We start from the raw sequence: 20,592 nt of genomic DNA, 5'->3' as shown, positions 1-20,592 counted from the left end.
AGCCTGATATCCTATCCAGATATCCTCGCGATTCTACAAGCAAAGCATAATACATTGAAAAAAAACCGCAAGTGCCGATGGGCGTACAAGACAGAGAGCGAGAGAGAGAGAGGGGGGGAGAGAGAGAGAGAGAGAGAGAGAGAGAGAGAGAGAGAGAGAGAGACCGACGAAATGCTTTTCCGAAGAGACGGCGGGCCCGCGCGTGCGAATGTTACCTAACTCATGACGAAAGCCAGATAACGATCCAGTGATAACACATGTCCCCTAGGTACATCGGTGATAATCACAAATTGGCGCTTCTATTGGATTACGACGGCACGTTGGCGCCCATCGCCACGCACCCCGACCTGGCGATCTTGCCGCTCGAGACGAAAAACGTGCTACAGAGGCTGTCCAACATGTCGGACGTGTACATCGCCATCATATCGGGCCGAAACGTGAACAACGTGAAGTCGATGGTCGGGATAGAAGGTATCACGTACGCGGGCAATCACGGCTTGGAGATTCTGCATCCGGACGGTAGCAAATTTGTTCATCCGATGCCGGCCGAGTTAGAGGACAAGGTGGCCAGTCTGATGCAGACTCTTCAAGAGCAGGTACGTTCGCCGGTCCTTCGCCTTCGCCGAGTCGAGCCGAGCGACTCCTCCGATCTCCTCTCGCGCGTCTAACTAATTTGTCGCGTCTGTTTGTCGCCTGAAGCTCTGCAGGGACGGTGCGTGGGTCGAGAACAAAGGTGCGCTCCTGACCTTCCATTATCGCGAGACCCCGATGGAGGGCCGGCCAAAGATGGTGGACCAGGCGAAGAAGCTGATCGAGGACGGAGGTTTCAAGGCCTGCACCGCGCATTGTGCCATCGAGGCGAAACCGCCGGTGGAGTGGAACAAGGGTCGCGCTTCCATCTACATCCTGCGCACAGCGTTCGGTCTGGATTGGAGCGAGCGCATCAGAATCATATACGCCGGCGACGACGTTACGGATGAGGACGCGATGAAGGTGAGGCACATTGTTCCCCATTTCCGCTCGAGCGAGCGTGCGTTATATCTCCGTTCCGCTAGAATAGAAAGCACACTAGATAGAGTGCCGACCCAACGATCGTCACGCCGGCATTCTCACCTTGGTTTTTGCGCAGGCACTGAAAGGTATGGCGGCAACTTTCCGCGTGGCGTCCTCGCACATCATCCGTACGTCCGCCGAGAGGCGTCTGCCCAGCACGGACTCGGTGCTCACGATGCTCAAGTGGGTCGAGAGACACCTCAGCAGACGCAAGCCTCGCAACAGCATCGACATACCGGGCATCCCGTCGAGATTTCGACGCAGCAGCGGCGGCATCACCATGGAGATGTCCTACACCCCGCCAAAGACAACCCTCGAGTCCTAGGCGATGCTCAAACGTCGTCCGTTAGCATATCAACCGTATACCCGGCGCGATATATATCTGTCATAGGGTTATGATGTACTCGTAGCGTAAAGCTAAATCGACAGAGACGGAGGAGCAGCAGAAAAAACAAAGGCAGGGATCACACAAGTAATCCGGGAGTAGACTCATTAGAAACGAAGAAGAGGAGGAGGAGGAGGAGGAGGAAGAAGGTCAGTGGGAAAAAACATGTTGGAGCGCGAGGCTGACGAAGCGTCTGCTCGTCTCTGAATCGTATGTACCACATCGAGCGATAGACGCACCGAAGAGACTGTGAAAAGTCGAAGGAAATGGGAGCGGTTTCTTTCCTAATCTCTAGATAACAAAACAAGCATGAGCGACGTTCGCAAGACCAAGACGTGATCGCCGTCGACGGGCGCGAGCGAGCCGAATTATCTCGCCGATTCTTGTAGCTTTCAATGTCGCTCAATGTATCTTTCGAGATATCGGCCGGCCGACTTCGGCCCGAGAAGAGAAACAAAAAATGCTGCACGAGGCACGCGACATCCGGGATCAATGTTTTCCACGCGACGGACGCTTCCACTTTTGTTGCTCTACCGCGGCAGAATGTATGCGTATGTTTTGATTCTCTTCCGGTGTGTATCCTCGCTGGATTGATCGTGGGGAATCGTCGCCTCGAGTGGCGATATCGCATTCGACATCTCTGCGGTTCGCAGCATTAGATTCTCTCGATCGCTAAGACAGATTTCTGCCAACAGCGTGCGTGCTAAAAACATATGAAAGTAAATCAGAGACACGTCGAATCGATTCTAGGATAGCACGTAGAATAGTAAGTCTCTCTTCAGGTACAGTCGACTCCCCGGGCTCCTTCCCTCCCTTCTTTCTCTTTCTTTCTTTTTCTATCACGGACGCTAATTGTTAGACTCTGGATAGCTGTGAGCTAAGGACGCGGACTCAGCAGGCCCCATCGTTCTTCCGAGAGGACGCGCGTTCGCACGTTCGAGTTGTGCCGAGTATCGAAAAGCGGCCGCGCTCACAAGCTCATCGGATTTCCATCGTGAGGTCGACCTCGCTGCGAGACAGACACGCGATCGATGGAATAATCACTGTTAAGACTAACGTGTCCCATGCGCGTACGGTAGGGACAGGAACGTAGCTTCCAACGTTGAAGAGCCTGTATTCCTTTCTGTTTGTTTTCTCCTTCGCCAGCTGTTGATTGCAATCCACGAGCGAGCGACAAGAAAACCGTGTCAATCTTCCGATGTCTCGTGTCGCGCGGCATGCGGCGAGCACCGTGTGGATAAATGTCGGTATATATAAGAGAGAAACTAAAGACACGCACGTGCGCACATATATACATACATACACACATACACATACCCAGGCACATATTACAGAAACAAGAATAATACACGTTGTACGCGTACATGTGAAAAGTCCAAGCGAAATAGATTGAAATTATATAGATTTTATACTTTTTCTAAAAGTAGAATAAGAGAGAGAGAGAGAGAGACGCGCGACAGGCTCGATTGGCGCAGGAGAGAGATTCGATGAAGTTGCGTCAGTCCTCTTTCTCTCTCCATACGCGAAGATTAGCAGTGACAGATAAAACGACCACGTATCCACGTATTCCGTGTAAAACGTGTAGAAATATGCGTTGTCCGTTTCTTCACATCACTGGATAATACTGAATATAAACTGGTGCGAACTGGCGGCGCGTATCCGTCTCTTGTCGCGAGCTCCTCTCGGGGAGGACTCGTCCCCCCCGTGGGAGCGTTAAGCCCGTATCAGACTGCGTTTTGGAGATTGCGGCTCGGCTAATCGGGACAAAGTGAGTCGAGGTCGAGATTAGTCGACTCGTCGAATTCTGGACGGTTATGTTTGTAATTATTGTAATCGGCAACTCTCAATCTCCAGCGGCTGATTTGATGCGAGCTTTACGGGTTGGTGTTAACAGCGAGTGAAATCCGTCGACGGGGAATCGGCGAAAATTCGAGGAATGTCCGGCGAATATGTAGATGCGTATCTATGAAACCGAGCAACACCATTTCGTTTTGAAATAAAATGTCGAGGCGCACGAATAAGATTGTCGTAATCGGGCAATGCAGCATACAGAACATTCTCATCGATCGACGTTGTCCTTGCCACTCAGCTTCGGGAAACGGAATACGTTCCTCTCGTATTCGGCTCTCAGAGCGCGACGCCGCGTTTTATTCTCGATTAGTTTCACCCTCAGTCCTCTCTTGGTTTCCTCGACGTCTGCAGCATCCCTGACGGGAGCGATCGACGATCGCTACGCGTATCAGCTCCGGGATCGTTCTCTCTTCACATAAAAAGCGCAGGTCAAACTCCAGTAATCTCGCACTTTCGCCTCTGTATTTATTAGTCAATTACGGTTAATCGCTAGTCAATAAATAATGAGCGAGGCGGGAGGACGTTCGGGAGAATGAGGGAGAAGAGATTGAGACGAGACGGAAAAGGGAGGGGGGAGAGAGAGAGAGAAGAGAAAGAAACGAAAGGAGGGCGGGTAGAAAGGAAGAGGAGGAGCAGCCGGTAAAGAGAGCGAAACAAGTGTAAATTATGAGCGTCGAGTCTACGCTATCGGACACACAACGCGTAATGTCATATCTGTTGAAAGTACACGAAGAAAGAAGAAAAAGAAAAAAAAAAGTACTTATGTACATATATGAGATATATATGTGTAAATATATGTAGAAATATATGTACGTGCCCGCGCGCCGCGCGCGTGCACACACACACACACACACACACACACACACGTCCTACGAATGTGCCTTTAAAGCCAAATCTCCCCACTTCCCCCTTCTATACAAAGGAAAAAAAGCCAAAAAGAAAGAGGATGAAAAGGAAGAAAAAAAAAGCAGACACGAGCTATTCTACGTTTTGTATGAGTACTTAGTTTTTACCTCGTACGTTATTACTACTATTACTACCACTACTATACCTACCATACTTACTGCTACTGTTATTACTGTTACTACTATTACTACTACTACTATTACTACTATTGCTACTACTGTGTAGGTGTGTATAAAAAATGCAACGCGCGAGATAGCGGGAATAAACGACTAAAACTGGTGTGCTCCCGTTACTGTAAACCGACTACGAAACGCAGCGCGAAAATAAACATCCTTTTTAAATTACTTGTGCGTTTTTCTCTCCCTTTTTTTGGTGCGCTACGCGTGAGAGGAAGGAGGAGCAGTGAAAGGGAGCGAGAAAGAGGAGAGAGAGAGAGAGAGAGAGAGAGAGAGAGAGAGAGAGAGAGAGAGCGGTTGCACATTAGATTTTATACGTGAACTTAATTTACGACGTAATGCAACCCCACATTTGATTTCCGCAATCGTCGGGCAAATAGACGTCGAGAAATATAATATTTATTCAGCAAGAAAGAGAGAGAGGGAGAGCGAGACTTAATCGATTTCCGATGTAAGAGGCTCGAAATTAAATTTTCCCAGGTGTTTTGATTCCATCGATGCGGCGGGCTATATTATTCTCGAGTCGCGCGAGCGGTCGAGTATTTGCACGCGCGATTCGACAGAGAGAGAGAGAGAGAGAGAGAGAGAGAGAGAGAGGGAGAGAGAGGGAGAGAGAGAGAGAGAGAGAGATAGAAGGAGAGAAGGAGAAGAAGAAAAAGACGTTGTTCTTTTCTTCCTCCCTCTTCGAGAGCAGTCTCTCGCTCGGCAACAAATAACGATAGGAACGCCTGGTGCTCGCGATATCTCGCGTTTGCGTATCGCCGTTATTTTTCACAGCGTAACCTCTGATGCCGAGGCGTATCTCGGAGCCAGCGATTAAAAGTGTTTTTTTTATAAGCGTGTCACTGATGTGTGCGTGCAGCCGAGCGGAGCGCGATGACGCAACGGACCGTTACGAGAACGCAACGGATAATAATAATCGACGTAGGGGAGCCCGGGAAAACACGCGCGCGGCTGATTTTTATTGTTTTTTTATTTACCGTTTCCCGATCGACCGTGGCTCGCAAACGAGGTGTTAATGTCTCTATTTGTATTTCTGATTTTCCCCGCGCGCGTAATATCGCGGTAATTTATCGAGAAAAAAGAAAATTCCATGAATGCAGAGTGTAATTTAAATTGGCCGCTTTTCTTTCTTTTTTTCCATTCTCTTTTCTAATTTTTTCGGCCACACTCGCGCGGCAGCGCGACCTCTCGTCGACGGTCTCGCGAGAGCTCCGATAAACGAGATCTCTCTCTCTCTCTCCCCCCCCCCCCTCTTCCTTTACCCTTCCGTTCTCTCTTCAAATACACACACGGACGCCCGAATTAACACGTGTCCCCGCGAAGTGAAGGAACGTCGAAAGCGACTCGAGGATTCCGTGGCGCGCGTAATCGAACAAGGACCCTCGATACCAGCCCTTTGAGGCCCAAACGGCGGGGACTCGATGTCGTCGAGACGGCGTTGTCGATTCTGTTGGAAACATCCAAATATTTTCATTAGAGGCCCGTTGTGCGGTACCGCGCGATATTCATAGGGCCCTTACCGACGGAATTGATCGGGGGCCGATCGACAAGCTTTCACGCTGGATCCGTTACCGATCCTTCTCTTCCTCCTTCCCCTCCTCCTGAAGGATGCTAGCCTGACGATCCTGCAGTCGTCGTATAAAGAGGCGGATTACACGGTGTCCATTTCAGCCAGCAACAAGGAACTGGTGTTTGCGGTAAGTCTTCTCTTATTCCTCCCCGCTCCCTCTCCGCCGCTTCGTCGTCTCCGCTCCCCCCCTCTCACTCTCTCTCTCTCTCTCTCTCTCTCTCTCTCTCTCTTTCTGCTTCTCTCGGTGCTAACCTCCGGTCCTCCGGGCGTATACGAGCCAGTAGGGAGCATTATCTTCGCTGTTTTGCCGATTCAATTGTGTGTGCGGAGAAAGGCGGCGTTTAACAAGAGTTTAATAAAAGGCAAACAGCGCGGGGTCGTCCGTTTCTCTCGCGTCGTCCTCGTTTCTTCCGCCCCTGCGCGCGCGAGATCTTTCTCTCTTATTCCCTCCTCCCTTTTCTCTCTCTCTGTCTCTCTCTTTCTCTCCTTCTCTCTCTCTCTCTCTCTCTCTCTCTCTCTCTCTCTCTCTCTCTTGTTCTCTCCTTCGCTCCCTTCTCTATTTCGTTTCCTTTCCCTGTCCCACCCTCGTCTCGCCCCGTCGTTCTTCCACGAAGGGATTACGGGAAAGCCGGCCTGTCGGCCCGCCGAAGAAAAGAGGGAACACGCGAAAGGAAAGAGATTCGAAAAAGGATCACAGCTGCCACGCACCGTTGGCCCTACCAAGAAGTACTGATTCCTCTCTTTTCCATTCGCATTTCTGTTTTCGCCGATCCGCGCGCGGGTGGACGACCGATAGAGCGTGCACGCTTCTCTCCCCGCGGAGGGGGCGGGGAGGGGGAGCAGAAGAGGAAGGAGGAGAAACCGCGATGTGGATGGACGGACGAGCGGGCATACCTTCTCGATCTCGTGACGCTTTCGGAAAGCTCATCGATCGAGATTGAAGAGCTCATCTCTCTACCTTGCTCTCCTCCTCCCCAGCCCCGAACGCAAACTGTCTTACGAGGGAATATAAATGATAAACAGCATCCTCCATCGATTACGGTGGACGTTGTACGGCTGGCAAAGATAAGAGAAACGTTTGGTCTCACACGCGTCGTCTCGCATATTCCGATGATGATTCGATGAAATCAATTACGAGCGGCCGTCTTGGAAGAGACGAGGCTTGGAAGTAGCTTGACGAATGTAAGATGTTAGAGAGAGAGAGAGAGAGAGAGAGAGAGAGAGAGAGCAAAGTATTATGATATTTTTAGAGCACTTTACAATTCTCTGCAATTAAGCTTCCTGGAAACGTTATGTTTCTCAGCGCGTTGTCTTACATCTTATTATTTGTAACAAACTCCGACATATTTAGAAACTTGCCACCAGCAAACGCTTCCTTGTCAGTCGGGACTCAAGTTCTCGCGGAGCGATCAAATTCTCGTCCACCTTTCGCACAACCAGTCTTATCAAAGCCTCTTTAATTCTTTGCGGACGAATACTATCACGATTTCGTTTTTCAAGTCAGAGACAAATTGTTATCGCGCCTAACGATAGATATGAGTACATTGACCTTTAAACCCTGAATGTTGAACCTGTCGCTAAGCACGCAACAGCCGTCATATAATTGTAGATTAGGTCATTCTGAACAAAAAAGTCCTTCGTCTCTTCTGCATCTTGCAAATAAGTAAATTGCATAAATTTTCAAGTTGTCAATTAAAAGAGCCTCGAAATGTGGTCATTTTCGATATTATATTATATTAATTATTAATATCATATTAATTATTAATATATCAATAACTCAATAACTATTGCGACTTTTGCAAAATGGTACATGACTCTTCTTCTCACTTCGATCTGATTGTCTTCGCAATTTTTCGTTTCCACAAGATCCCAGACATTCTGCATATTACGTTCAATCGCTACGCGAATAAGAGTTTCACAAAACAATACATATTTTTCTTTATTCTAGAATTAAGTGGGTACTCGTCCGCAAAAAGGGTTAATTCCCGAGAAGCCCAAGAGAGGCTCGAAAAATCGCCGAGTCCCCGACTTCGCGGGCCTTCTTCTCCAGTCAGCCGCCATTCCATTATTAATCAGACAGCGTGTTCTCGAGACACACTTGGCCCACGTGCACCGTCTCCCCCTCCCCGCTTCGAGACGATCGATCGATCGTTAAACCGCAAAATCCGCCCTCCCTCTTTTCCCTATTCTCCTTTTTTTTTTGCGCCGCGGCGGAGCGAGCGCGGTCTAAGTAAGTCAGTAACCCAGTGGAAACTCGCCCGGGGCAGTCATCTCTCCACCCCTCCCCCTTCCGCAAGCCGTCCCCCGGCCCCCGGAGTGCCCTTTCGCCGCCACCTCCTCTGCCGCCGATCGATCAGGTCTGATGTAATTATCCAAACGTTGAATTTTTTATCGCGGTGAAACAATAACGCATTTTCAGAGCAAACAGCATCGCGCACCGCAGCCGCAGAAAGCTCGCGCGCCGCTCTGGGGCTTACGTCCGTGTCGCGTCCGCTTGTGCCGTCGGTGTTGACGTAACGTGTAATAGAATAATCTGCGCGGCGACGACGAGACACGTTGCGGCACGGCGCGCGGCGCGGCGCGGCGCGGCGCGGTTACACACCGCGGGGCAGAAGTACCGGCACATCTTTGTTTACCGCAGCCTCGCTTTCCACGGCCGGCGCGGCGCGAGGATATTTCTCGTGGCCGGTCCGCTTCGCTCCGCTCCGCGAGCGAGCGAGCGCGCACCCGCCAATTTGCGGAGGAGCCGCTTGTTTGGCCACGCAGATAAAACGCTTTTTTCGCCTCCGCCGGCCGCGCTTGCGCGCCCGTCCGTGCGAGCGCTCGTCGTTAATCCTTCAGTTGAGAGCGTGGCGTGCGCACATGTTCTTCCGATGCTCGTTCCACGACTATGAAAAAATGCAATGAAGCTGTGGAAGCAACTGGAAGGAGTGCCGGCCCCTCCGTGTTTTCGCCGTATGATCGTGAACCGAGAGAGACAGTGTCCAAATGGAATCTCTTTGTCTTTGTCTGTCATATGTCTAGGTGACAGAGATGTGCGAGTCAAGAATTTTTATGCCGAATCGAATCTCACTTTTTTAAATTCGAATTCGAATCAAATCGAATCTATGAAATTTCGCTCGGATTCGAATCGAATCGAATCATTAAAAAATTTAACACGACTATTATAACATGCAAATAATGATGGAAGATTTTAACACGAAAGGGAATATTGATATTGTAATATCATCTTGAAGTAAAATATATATTTAAATATATTTAAAGTAATTTATAATTAAGTTAAGTTAATTACAAGTTAAGGGTTCCAACATACACAGGCCCAGTTCCGGCCCGTTTTGTAGCTGATGCACGCAAATGATAATATATTTGATACCTATTCGAATTATTTGGATTCGAATCATAGGGATTCAGATTCGAACTGAATCTAATGTAATTCGCACATCTCTATTAGGTGAATTAAAAATTTGAGCTTACGAATGCAATAAAGTGTATACAGAACAGATACGAGGTGCGTTAAATTTAAAGTGGAAGAGTTTGATAGATACTAAATATTGTGTACAAAATGGTCACACATAGAATGTTACTGTAAAAGTATTATTTCACAAAAAGGATCGACAAAATAAAACATTATCTTACTTCGCTTTGTGATTATTGTTTCCTTATAACAATATATTTTTATAATAAAAGATTTTAATTCTATATTCATTATTCAAGACTAATTGCCCTGATTAAAGTATGACTGAAGATGGCACATAGAAAATTTCGTTTCTGTCGTCTCTTGGAAAGATTTGATAACATTTTCGGACCTACATTGTACACTGTGAAAACTTAGAAGAGATAGACGAAATAGTAGTACGTTAGTAAGACAGAGAGCGAGATTTAGTCATGGCCTTTGTCTTGCATGTTGATTCGGGATGTATAAACGCGGTACTCGTTCCAGTTAGTTCTATAGTTCATTGGAAACACGTAATAATAATCTTAACCCTTTGCATTCAGAGCCATCTCGCGGGTTATCTGCCAACAGCGTCTTTTTAGGAAAATGTGCAAACAGGACTCGCGTCATATTAAATAGTGTAGTTTTGAAACCAAGTAGTTTATTGCAATGATATTTGGTTTATATAAATCTTTAGACATCGGGGAACATATTTATGACAAAGAAATCAAAATTTTATATCTTTTCTAACGTGTGGTAACATGTGAAACTAAATCACCGATATGCCTTGCAGGTTCGCTTTGCCATTGTTCTGTAAACTAAATAAATAGGTCAGAAATTTCTAACTGTAAATTACGAAATCATGAAAATGAAATTTATTAAAAGAATATTACTTTCGCAATTTTACTTTTCTAACTTAGTAACGATCTGCGCCGCTCGATACTTCAATACGATCTGCATTCAGCTTTAAGAGTCTCTTTCTCCTAGGCTACAGTCTAAGGCTTGCTTGTTTATCTTCTCAAATGGCACCATATCATGTGGTGTATCACCAAGAAGACATGTATTTTTGAAAAATTTGTGCTCGCACAAGTTTATCCTGTATAATCACTAATAAAATCTTTGGATCCTCTTAGAAGGAGACATCCGAGTTTGCTGGACTTACGATGTCTTTTCAGAGGGGATATCCGAGTGCAAATAAGAACTGTAATAATAAGAATAATAATAAAACTAATAATGTAATAATGTAATAATAAGAATAATAATAAGAATGCAATAATAAGAATAATAATAAGAATAATAGGAATAATAATAAGAAGTAGAAAATATGAAAGAAAAATGTGCACACAGATTGACAGTCAACAGCCGATGGCAACGGCGAAGAATTGATTTTAGATAACCGAGAAAGTCGATACCGTTTTAACATATGTTATAATATATGCGAAACTTTAAATAATTAATTTCCGTAATGTTGTACACACCGGTACACAAATTCTTTATTAAATAAGCTTTTGTTTAAGCATGCATAACCACACTCTTAATTGATGGTACGCGTAAGTGTGCGCTTGACAATGGCGAAACTTAGAAACGGCATAAACTTTCTTGCTTAACTAACATTACCAGCCGACCGGAGAAGAAGCAAAGGAAAGTAGTGATGTGTAGGAATAAGCGACGCGGCCAATGAAACTTGGCGAATTTATCGGAAGCGATAAATGCTTCAGCAGCCGGACGAAAAGAAGCGACGGTAGAGACAGCGGAAATCCGGCTGAACCAACTTGACTTCCGGGAGGAAGTACGCGGCTAACCGAACGGCCGAATCTTCGCGTTCGCTCGATGTTTGCGTAAACCGAACGCGAAATTTTGCTCAATCAAGCGATTGCACAAAGCCCGGCGCATCATCGGCCGATTTATCGTATTTATCGCCCGATTTACTTAATCTTCTCTCTCCAACCGGAGGTAGACTCGCACGTGTTATTATGCTTCCGCTGGCTGAAGGAGAACTTCCGTATCGCGCATGCGTCTCACTTCCGTCGGTCTTTCAGTGTCGAATGACTCGCTTTCGTAACTCGAATTTCAAGAAATTTGGGCGACTCTCTCACGCACATGCTTCTTTTTACGGACTTTTCCCGTCGCACGTGCTCGGAGAGATGAGACGAAATTGAATTACAGACAATCGACAGGGACTTCTCGATCTCTCTTCACTCATGGCGTCGTCGTTTCACGCGTAATTAATGCGGAAGTCGCGGAATCTGGAAATTGCGCGGCGATTTCCGTTTCGTTAGTCGATGAGAGAGAGAGAGAGAGAGAGAGAGAGAGAGAGAGAGAGAAGCGTCTTCGTTCGACGTGGCCGAAGAACTCGCTCCATCGGCTCGCGATGATCAGTTAATCGCGAAATGAAATATCGGAAGCGCAGCCTCGCGCCGATGAATGATGACGAAAACGATGACCGCAGCGGAGCGATTCGCAGTCTCGCGGTTTCGGCAGCGCGCGATTTCGCGGTCCACTCGAGGCTACGCAACAAAGACGATAATCTTCGGCTCTCATCGGCCGCGCACAATGACACGCTATCTACCCCCCAATTAGCTTATTTGCCCCCCATTGTGGCTAACTCACACCTTCGGATTTAATTAATACATTGTACGCTGCCGCGTACAATGGCCGGGCCGTATTGTGCCGCGATATAATACGTTGCACAGTATTATTATGTTATTATACGTTTACGACGATGTTAATGCGCGCAGGATCGACGTCGAAAATCGCTCTCGCCGACAAATCGCTCGACGGAATAAAGGACCGGGAGCATTGTGGCGATGGAAGCGCCGGCGGGGCCGGGGGAGGAGAGTGGGGGAAGGGTTGTTGGATTCCTTCCGTGACGAGCGACGACGACGACGGCGCGGTGGCGGCGGCGGCGACGGAACGCGTCCGGCGCGCTCCCGGGGGTGGGTTTAGGTCGCGGAAAATAGGGGTAATCCCGTGCTACACGAAAACCTCATCGGGCTTTGCCGGGCGCGAGACGCAGAATCAACAAATCCAGCGGGATTAGATAACATCCCTCCGCCTTCCGAGCCCCCTTGCTACCCCCTCGCCCACGTCTGGGACTGCCGACGGTCCTCTCCGTTGGTATCCGCCATCATCCCGCCAGCGTCTCCGTCGAATGCCCCAAAGAGTGCCGCGGCTCGTTGTTGGCCCAGCGAGTTATTGCTATCACTTAGCGAAATCCGCGTCGGCTTTAAAAGGGCGCTGCCATCCGCCGCCCGGCCTCTCAGCCCGACCGACCGCGCGGCGGGAGTCTCGCGTGTACCCCTTGAGTAACCTGTTTGTTTATTCGTCAGCTTATTCGTCGTTTAGCCCGAACAGTCGCGCGACCATTATCCAACCGCGGGAGAGGGAGGAGGATTATTAATCCCACGACATACGGCCGATGGTTCGATAATCGAAAACGAAGTGGGCGGTGCAAGGAGCTCGTCGCGAGTCGCAAAGTGTTCGCTCGATATTGCATTGAAATGACATAAAAGAGTAAAATGGCAAGAGAGGGAAGGAGAAAAAAGATAGAAAGAGAGAGAGAGAGAGAGAGAGAGAGAGAGAGAGAGAGAGAGAAGGATAGAGTAGAGCAACGAGATAAACATTTCCAAGGCGCAACCTCCAAAACGCAAGCATATTTATGAGAAAAAGTGTTAAGTCAGATGTACGTGAAACATGCAGGACGAGAAATTAAAATAAAAATATAGAGGGAAAGATATAAAAAAGATATAAATAAATATATAAAAGAAGATATAATTGAATAAGGAGAAAACGAAATATAAAAATAATGTGCAAGATACAATGTATATACGAGACTTATAGATGTATAGATCAGATAAGAAATCTTTCTCCTTCCCCCCCTCTCTCTCTCTCTCTCGTTTGTGTTTAAATATTTTACGTCGGCCAGGATAGCTCGCGGGATCAAGTTTCTTTTCGTTTCGTACGTAGAGCTAGCGGAAAGGCAGGGAAATTTCTAAACGAGCTCAGCAATAAGGGGAATTCCAAAGAGCAAGAGAGAGAGAAAGAGAGAGACAGAGAGGAAAAAAAAAAAACAATCTTAAGTGATTGCCATCTGTCACTTGTCGAGAACGCGTGCATTTCCACGAGAAAACGCGAGTCACGGGACGACGGGAGATTTGCCCGAGCTGCATCGCATCGCGCGGGAGAGAGCGCGTGTGCTTTCCTCCCTCTCTTCGCTCTTTTCTCCTTTTCTTTTAAATTTTTATTCGCATTCGGCTGTGCACCTTATACGCCGACGACTAATTAACGCTTCGCTCAGGTCAGGAAACGCACTATTTGTATCGGGCGTATATCGGGTCCAATTTTAATGGCGTCGGCCGGAAAACACGATATTCGGCAAGAACGGGGTTGATTTTTCCTCGCGGGTGCGGAGGCCACCCGCGCGCGTTATTTTTTTCGTTCGACCCCTCCGTCCCCCTCCCACCCCCGTCGCGGCCCATCGCGTGTCCGGGCGTTTATTTTGATTTTTTTTTTTTTACCCCGGTATACGCTCGGTCACCTGAAAAGGAATAGGTGAAAATTGTTAATTGGTTCCCCTGGTGAAAATACGGCGGTGTGGCCGGCGGGGTTGGTTTCGCGACGCGTTTTAAGCACAGCCGTGTGCGTGGGGTGCCAGGTCCACCACACATCGGCTGCGTACACACACACATATACACGCACGCAAAATCGCACGCGTGCGTGCGCGAAACGCGACCGTGCTCGCGCGAGCGAGCGAGCGGACGAGCGCACACGCTCGCGTAGGCGCGGGTGCTCGCGCGCGCGCGCGCGCGCGAGCGTTGCGTACACGCGCGCGCACGCATACGCGTGCACGCGTGCAGCAACGAGCGTCAAGGAGTGTAGAGCGTGCTCCAGCGTGTCCGTCCAATTATGGAAAATTAATTGGCGATTGGTGACTCGGGGCGATGCAAACATAGTTCAGCGTCGAATAAACTTCCTTTGTATTCCGATCAGCCTTTGACAGCGGTGTAATAATTAAAGTAATTAACGTACATGCCAATAAATTTGAGATCGTTGCGCATCGCCCGCTCGCTCGCTCGCTCGCTCGCTCGCGCGGCCGAACGAGCGATCGGGCGAACGAACGAGAACCGAACAATTATATTCGTCGCGCGCGCGCGCGCGCGCGCGTGTATCTGCATACGTATACACGCATATAAGACACGCACACGTGCGCGTGTTTATCGCACACAGCGACGCCCGAGTCTCACGTAACGAGACGTCACGCGAATCGTCCTGCGAATGCATTTCTCAGCCTTTCCTTGTCTCTTGCCCGGACGCGCGGCGAAAATTCCGCGAGCTCCTTGCGAGCCTGGGAAATATCGCGAGCCGGTCGCGAATTTGCACGGTCCTGTCGATCTCTCGCATCACCGGAGCCGCATAATGGACGTCGCCGTTCGTCGATCGGCAGTGAAGTGATCTTTAACGATCCGCCCCGCGACGAGCTCGCCGCATTTTCCACGCTCGGCTGTGTTACGATTTTACGAAAGAGCCTTCCACAAGAACGAGCGAAGGAGATCGGCGGGGCCGGGCGGGGGAGGGTGGGACGGAGAGAGCGTCGGCTTTCTTGGATTCGGAAAAAGACAAATATTTACGGAGAACTATAATCGACTGCGCTAATCCTCATGGAACTCATGAACAACGTAGCGGAGTCTTCGACGGACAGATTAAGACACGCTCGCTCTCCCTCTTCAACCCCCCGGCCCCGCCCCCGCCGTCGCTCTATTCGTTCTCTCGTTTTCCTTTTCATCCCTCGGATTTCGGCGTCTTTTGAGATCCACGCATGAGTGCGGGGATACCGCGGCAGAGGAACAATATTTGCGCTTTGCATTACCGGCCGCCGCACGAATGCGACGAAGCGCGGGGGTATTATTAACTTGACGAAACGGCCGCGCGTTAATGCCGCGCGCGGAAAGTACTCGCCGCGGTGGGAATCCTCTTACTCCCGTCTCCAATCTCTCTTTGCACGCGCGCCCTCGTTTTGTGCGCCTGTTCTCGCTCTAATCTGCGATAACTGCGGAAAGATTAGCGAGCGACTGCGAAAGAGAGAGAGAGAGAGAGAGAGAGAGAGAGAGTGTTTTAAGTTACATTTTTATCTCATGTCCCGTCCTCGAAAGTTACACGCTACCTGCGAGGGGGGACGTTTTTCACGCTCGACCACGCGGCAACCGGACGCAATTTTGCAATCGCAAAACTTAACGTTAGATAGAAGTGATAGACTGTAAATTGCATCGAGCGCAATTCCGCTGGGAGGGTAGAACGTCAGCAGAGTCATTCGAAGCTGAGCGACTTTGGGAAAGTGACCGGCAACTATCCCCGAGTAACTTTTGATTCGGGATTGAACGAGCTCGAGTCAAAAAAAGTTGTGCTTCAGTTGAATCGAATGTTTAGAATTGTGCAGGGCAAATTGACCGTTGTATTTTTTCTTTTTTTTTTCTTTTTTTTTTTCAGTGAATTTCGTGTACTTTTAATCTCTTATTTGCGTGAGCAAGCTGGCAATTCTGTTCAACGATGCGATCGCAAAGCTAACCCGATCACATTTTTGGCTATATGAGCATCGTTTGATCTAAATAGTAACTTAATCTTCCAAACGGTGGCAAAATTATGCAGATGGATCAATCTCTCGATAGAAAGAAGGGACACTTCTATCATACGCGCAATTACGCGCATTCGGTTGCATGAATATTTTATCGGAGATAATTCAAATTCCTATCCGATTGTTCATCTGCTTCGATTTTTACTCAATCCAACTTGACAGCAACTCGTGTGCAACAACACTCACCAACCATGACATTTATTTCCCTTCGCAATTATGTCTTCTTTAATCCACCCTAATTTCGAGCATTGAGATAATCGAATATTCTGTAATCCCGAGTTCCTTCTTTAACCCTTAAACACTAGGACGGGTGAAAATTCACCCGTGATGATACTTTTGAACCGTTGCCACTGTTATGCTAATGTACATTTTTGTATTTTCAAGGGAAGGATTTACATATAATGTTCACAAATATCTTGGACCATTTATGCTCAGATAAAAGAAATATTTTTTACATCGGAAAGTCATTACTTTTCTTTTAAAGAATGGTATACGATTTAAAACTGTTTTACTGCTACGAATTTTTACAAAAAATACTCATAGTTCATCTACACTAAAATAAATAATAATAAAAAAATTATGGGTGGAAACTCACTCGTCCTAATGATAAGGCATAACAAAAACATTCTAGGGTTCAAGGGTTGAGAAAATTTACAGAGTTTACATGAAACGAAAAGGACGTTGGCCCAGAAGAACAGAGAGAGAGAGAGAGAGAGAGAGAGAGAGAGAGAGAGAGAGAGAGAGAGGGAGAGAGAGAGAGAGCGAGCGAGAGAGAGAGAAAGAGCAGCCCTTCAGGGCGACGACGTCATGTCACGTCACGTCTTAACAAACGATACCGATCGACCCGGAGACGCCCTGCCGTCTGGTGCGAACTCCACGATGCCCGTAAGAGAGTCTGGCCGAGAGCCGAAGATCTCAAGCACGTGCAGCCGCGTCCGCTTCTCGGTCCGGCTCTTCCGATTATTCCCGATGGCCGGTCGAGGAAGGCAGGCAGGAAGGCGTTCAGTCAAGTGTAACCGAGGAAAGACTCTAACGAGTACGGGAGACTTCGGAAAGCTCCAGGAGCCAGGTATCGAGTATCGCGCGGCCCCGACACCCCGCGGCACGCCTTTAGGAGTATCGACGTGGCCGCCGCATTTTTCGGCGCGTTCGTCCTCTCACGGAGAGGCCGGGGAGCGGAAGGGAGCGAGATCCACTTAGCACGCCGCTTAGACGCGAAAACATCTGTATTGTCGCTGCATTAGCGCCGTGGATTCGCCCCCCCCCCCGAGGCCCCCTCCCCCGACCCCTCGTCGTCCCGTGATTGCCAGAGAAATTGTGATCTTTCACGTGAAAGCCGCCCCGCCGGGAGGGCGGGTTTTCTTTCGACGAGCGAGCGCTCGTCTCTCGCGCCGAAAGATCGCCGGGCGATTTATCGAACGGGACGCGTCAAGGACGCGCGTACTTTCGTGTCCCTGGGCGCGCGACTGGGTTCCTCGTGTCCTGGGAAACAGCCTATCGCCGCTGAGAAGCCGATGAGAAGCAGATATTTCATACGGCCGGTTAACCGAAAGTCGCGGTTATCCGCTCGCGGATATCTCAGAGTATCCGGAATTAGATTTTTACAATGGCGTTGCACGCTCACGCCTCGACGCAAAGGTCAAGATGAAAGGTCAGTTCTCTGGGTTAGCTCGCGTATAAAAAAGTACGAAGGAAAGGTCGACGCGGAGATCTCGCGAGAGTTATATATTGTTCACGACGAAGTTAGAAGTTAGAATTCATCCAACTTTGTCGCCTCCCTCTCCCTCCCTCCCTCCCTCTCTCTCTCTCTCTCTCTCTCTCTCTCTCTCTCTGTCCTTTTCTAGAAAACAACTCATTCATAATTCATAGCAAACTCACGTCGGAGCCTTGCGACAATTTCAAAATAAACTTATTTGAAATCGAAACGGCCAGTCGCAGCGCGTTTCGACTGAACACGTCCAACTTCGTCGTCTGCCCCTCTCTCGTTCTTCCTCTATATGCGTGTGTGTCCCCCCCCCCCTTTCCAGAAAACAACTCATTCATAATTCATAGCGACGTGATGACGTAATAATTCACTGTCGCGACTGAGTCTCGCGTGAGTTTCAGAATAAACTCGTTTAAAATCCGTGCGCTCTCCGAGTTTCGTCCGGCCGGCGATTTATTCGGCAGCAAAGCGCGCGCGCGCGCGCGCCAAATCGCAAAAAGACCATCAGCAGATCAAGAGATATATTAGTGATGGTCGGTTCCCAGGCCGCTTCGTACCACCGCGGCGTGATCCGCCAGCTAATTAAATTCACGACGTATCGGCGAACAATGGCGGTGTCCGCTACCCTGAGGAAAGGGATGAGAGACCTCCGCGCTCTTCTCTCTTCCTCCTGCTGCTCCTCCTTCTCCTCCTCTTCCTCCTCCTCCTCCTCCTCTTCCTCCTCCTTCTCCTTTCACGGACTCTCCCTCGAGCGTGCGCGACACCCCAGCATCTTCCGTGGAGTTCTGACAGCAGCTTAAACCGGTATCGCTCGGTAGGGTGGGTTGGCCTCGCATAGGTAGGAGAAAGGTAAGGTAAATGTGTATACATACACAGCACACGCGCGCGGATCGCGCACAAAATGTGGGATCCGGTTCGCCGGATCGGGCGTACGATTAACGTACGGATTAGGATTAAGCTTGGCGCGGATCTCGCTGCGCTCGAATGGACCGCACGGGGATGCACATCTCGGACGGACGGATGGGCGAGCGGACGGGTGGAGGAAGAGGAACGGCGGCAGCAGCTCGCCGAGGGAGGGGTAGGGCAAGGCAGGGAACTATAACCCCGAACAGGGGAGGTACTTACAATGTCCGCGGTACGTACGCACCCCTAACGGGCGAGGAACCTTTTCACGCTCGATTCTCCGCGATTCACGCTCGACCCCTCGCGCCGAGCTCTGCCGCTGCCACCGCCGCCGCCGCCGCCGCCGCCGCCGCTGCCGCCGCGCGGCGACGCGAGCGAGGACGACAGTCAATGCACATTACAACGGTTTTATGTTATTAATACGGACGCATTGGCCGGGATTTGAATAATTGAACAGATCCGCGCGGAGAGATTCGCTAGGCAGCCACCGTGTACGGCTCTCTCTCCCCCTCTTCCCCCTCCCCTCTCGCTGGCGCGCTGGATTCTCTCTCTCTCTCTCTCTCTATCTCTCTCTCTGGCTCTTTCTCTCTCTCTCTCTGTCTCTCTCGAGAAGAGCGGTGCTCTCTTTCTCCTCTTCTCTCTTACATTCGGTGTATCTACCTACCTATCGCCCATTTTTCTCCCTCCCCCCCGCGCTCTCTCTCTCTCTCTCTCTCTCTCTCTCTTCCCTCCCTAGCCGCGCGCAACCGCCATAATCCAGATATACCGACGCCTAAACTTCCGCGTGGGGTTCATCGCACTCGGATTGGCGTTCGCGCTCACCGTTTGATCGCATGTAACGCCGACAAATCGATTCGATTATTATTTAAAAGGACGCGCGGCAGAGTGAGGCGTTTATCGGTGTCTCGAGTTAAGTCTTCCGTCCGCGGAGACGGAAGACTGAATGGAGGGGATTAGGGGGGTATCGCGCGCGCTCTCTCGAGCGAGGCGTCGGCGCCCCGACGCTTTTTAGCCCGAGGTAACACCGGCTCCTCGGGCAGGAGAGTCCATCGGCGGAATTGAAACGACGAGTCGCGAGGCAATTTGTTCGGGACGCGGGATCTCACACAGTGTCGGGACGGCGCGGCAGGCCGTGACGCAGGACGGGTTTAAAGGGCGAGGATATTATTTTCCTAGGCGAAGATATATACACTCGGGACGACACCGAGGGCTGCAGTCTCTCGAGCTGTTCGCCCACACGCATCTCGCTTTCGCGGAGTCATGCCGCGACTCGCAGGTATCCGCTACCAGTAGCGTCCTGCGGACGCGCCGAGACAGTCCAAGTCGTCCTTCGGAGATGCGGCGGACGGAATGCGATCGATTCTGCTCCGCGTCGCGACGGTGTGAATGAAATCCTTCGCTACGCCACGGGACGTCGCGCGAGCGTCTCCTCGGGACCGCCCGAGAGCGGAGAGTCTGCAGTCCTCAGCCTCGATCCATTTCGAAGGATTAGCCGCGAAGGACGCTGCTGCGCTGAAGCGACTTCGAAACGCGTCTGCCCCATTTCTGGAAAACGCGCGGGGTTAAAACGGCTTGCGAAAAACAAGCCCCCCCGAATTCGATCTCCCAGCTTCGACGTTAGTACGAACGACGATGACGTTGCGAGAGAGCGGGAGCGAGAGAGAGAGAGAGAGAGATTCGGTAACCTCCGTAATATGCATCGGCAAATATGTCATTCGCTTTTGCGGTCCTCTTTCTCTCTTTCGCCCTCTCTCTCTCTCTCTCTCTCTCTCTCTCTCTCTCTCTCTCTCAGTCTCCGTTCCTCCCTCGTCACCCACGCTCAGCGTCAGAGGGTTATTTCGCGACCACCCTCCGCAGCGACGACGCGCGTAACCTCGCGTGTCTGTTGCCGCGACGCGGCCGAAAGGGGTGTAGCATCGCCGTGGCGGCGGCTGGCATCGTTGCGCGACGCGACGTCTCTCCCACCCCTGAGCGGCGTC

The 20,592-nt window shown here is 49.8% G+C and overlaps 1 protein-coding gene across 2 annotated transcripts in view; it reads left to right on the top strand.

Moving 5' to 3' along the window:
- Tps1 (Trehalose-6-phosphate synthase 1) overlaps nt 1–4,539 on the top strand; it is a 35,283-nt gene extending 30,744 nt beyond the window's left edge. For both annotated transcript variants that reach the window (XM_025298906.1, XM_011140877.3), the window contains 3 exons: nt 269–596; nt 700–993; nt 1,130–4,539. In XM_025298906.1, the coding sequence (XP_025154691.1) occupies nt 269–596; nt 700–993; nt 1,130–1,378 (871 nt within the window). In that variant the 3' untranslated portion in view covers nt 1,379–4,539. The remainder of the gene's footprint in view (nt 1–268; nt 597–699; nt 994–1,129) is intronic.
- The last annotated feature ends 16,053 nt before the right edge of the window (nt 4,540–20,592 follow it).

Source organism: Harpegnathos saltator, unplaced genomic scaffold (genome assembly GCF_003227715.2).
Source record: "Harpegnathos saltator strain DR-91 unplaced genomic scaffold, Hsal_v8.6 scaffold248, whole genome shotgun sequence".
In the NCBI taxonomy this organism is placed as follows: domain Eukaryota; kingdom Metazoa; phylum Arthropoda; class Insecta; order Hymenoptera; family Formicidae; genus Harpegnathos; species Harpegnathos saltator.
The sequence above is the reverse complement of the archived record's forward strand: the minus strand, read 5'-3'. Positions and strand labels throughout refer to the sequence as shown.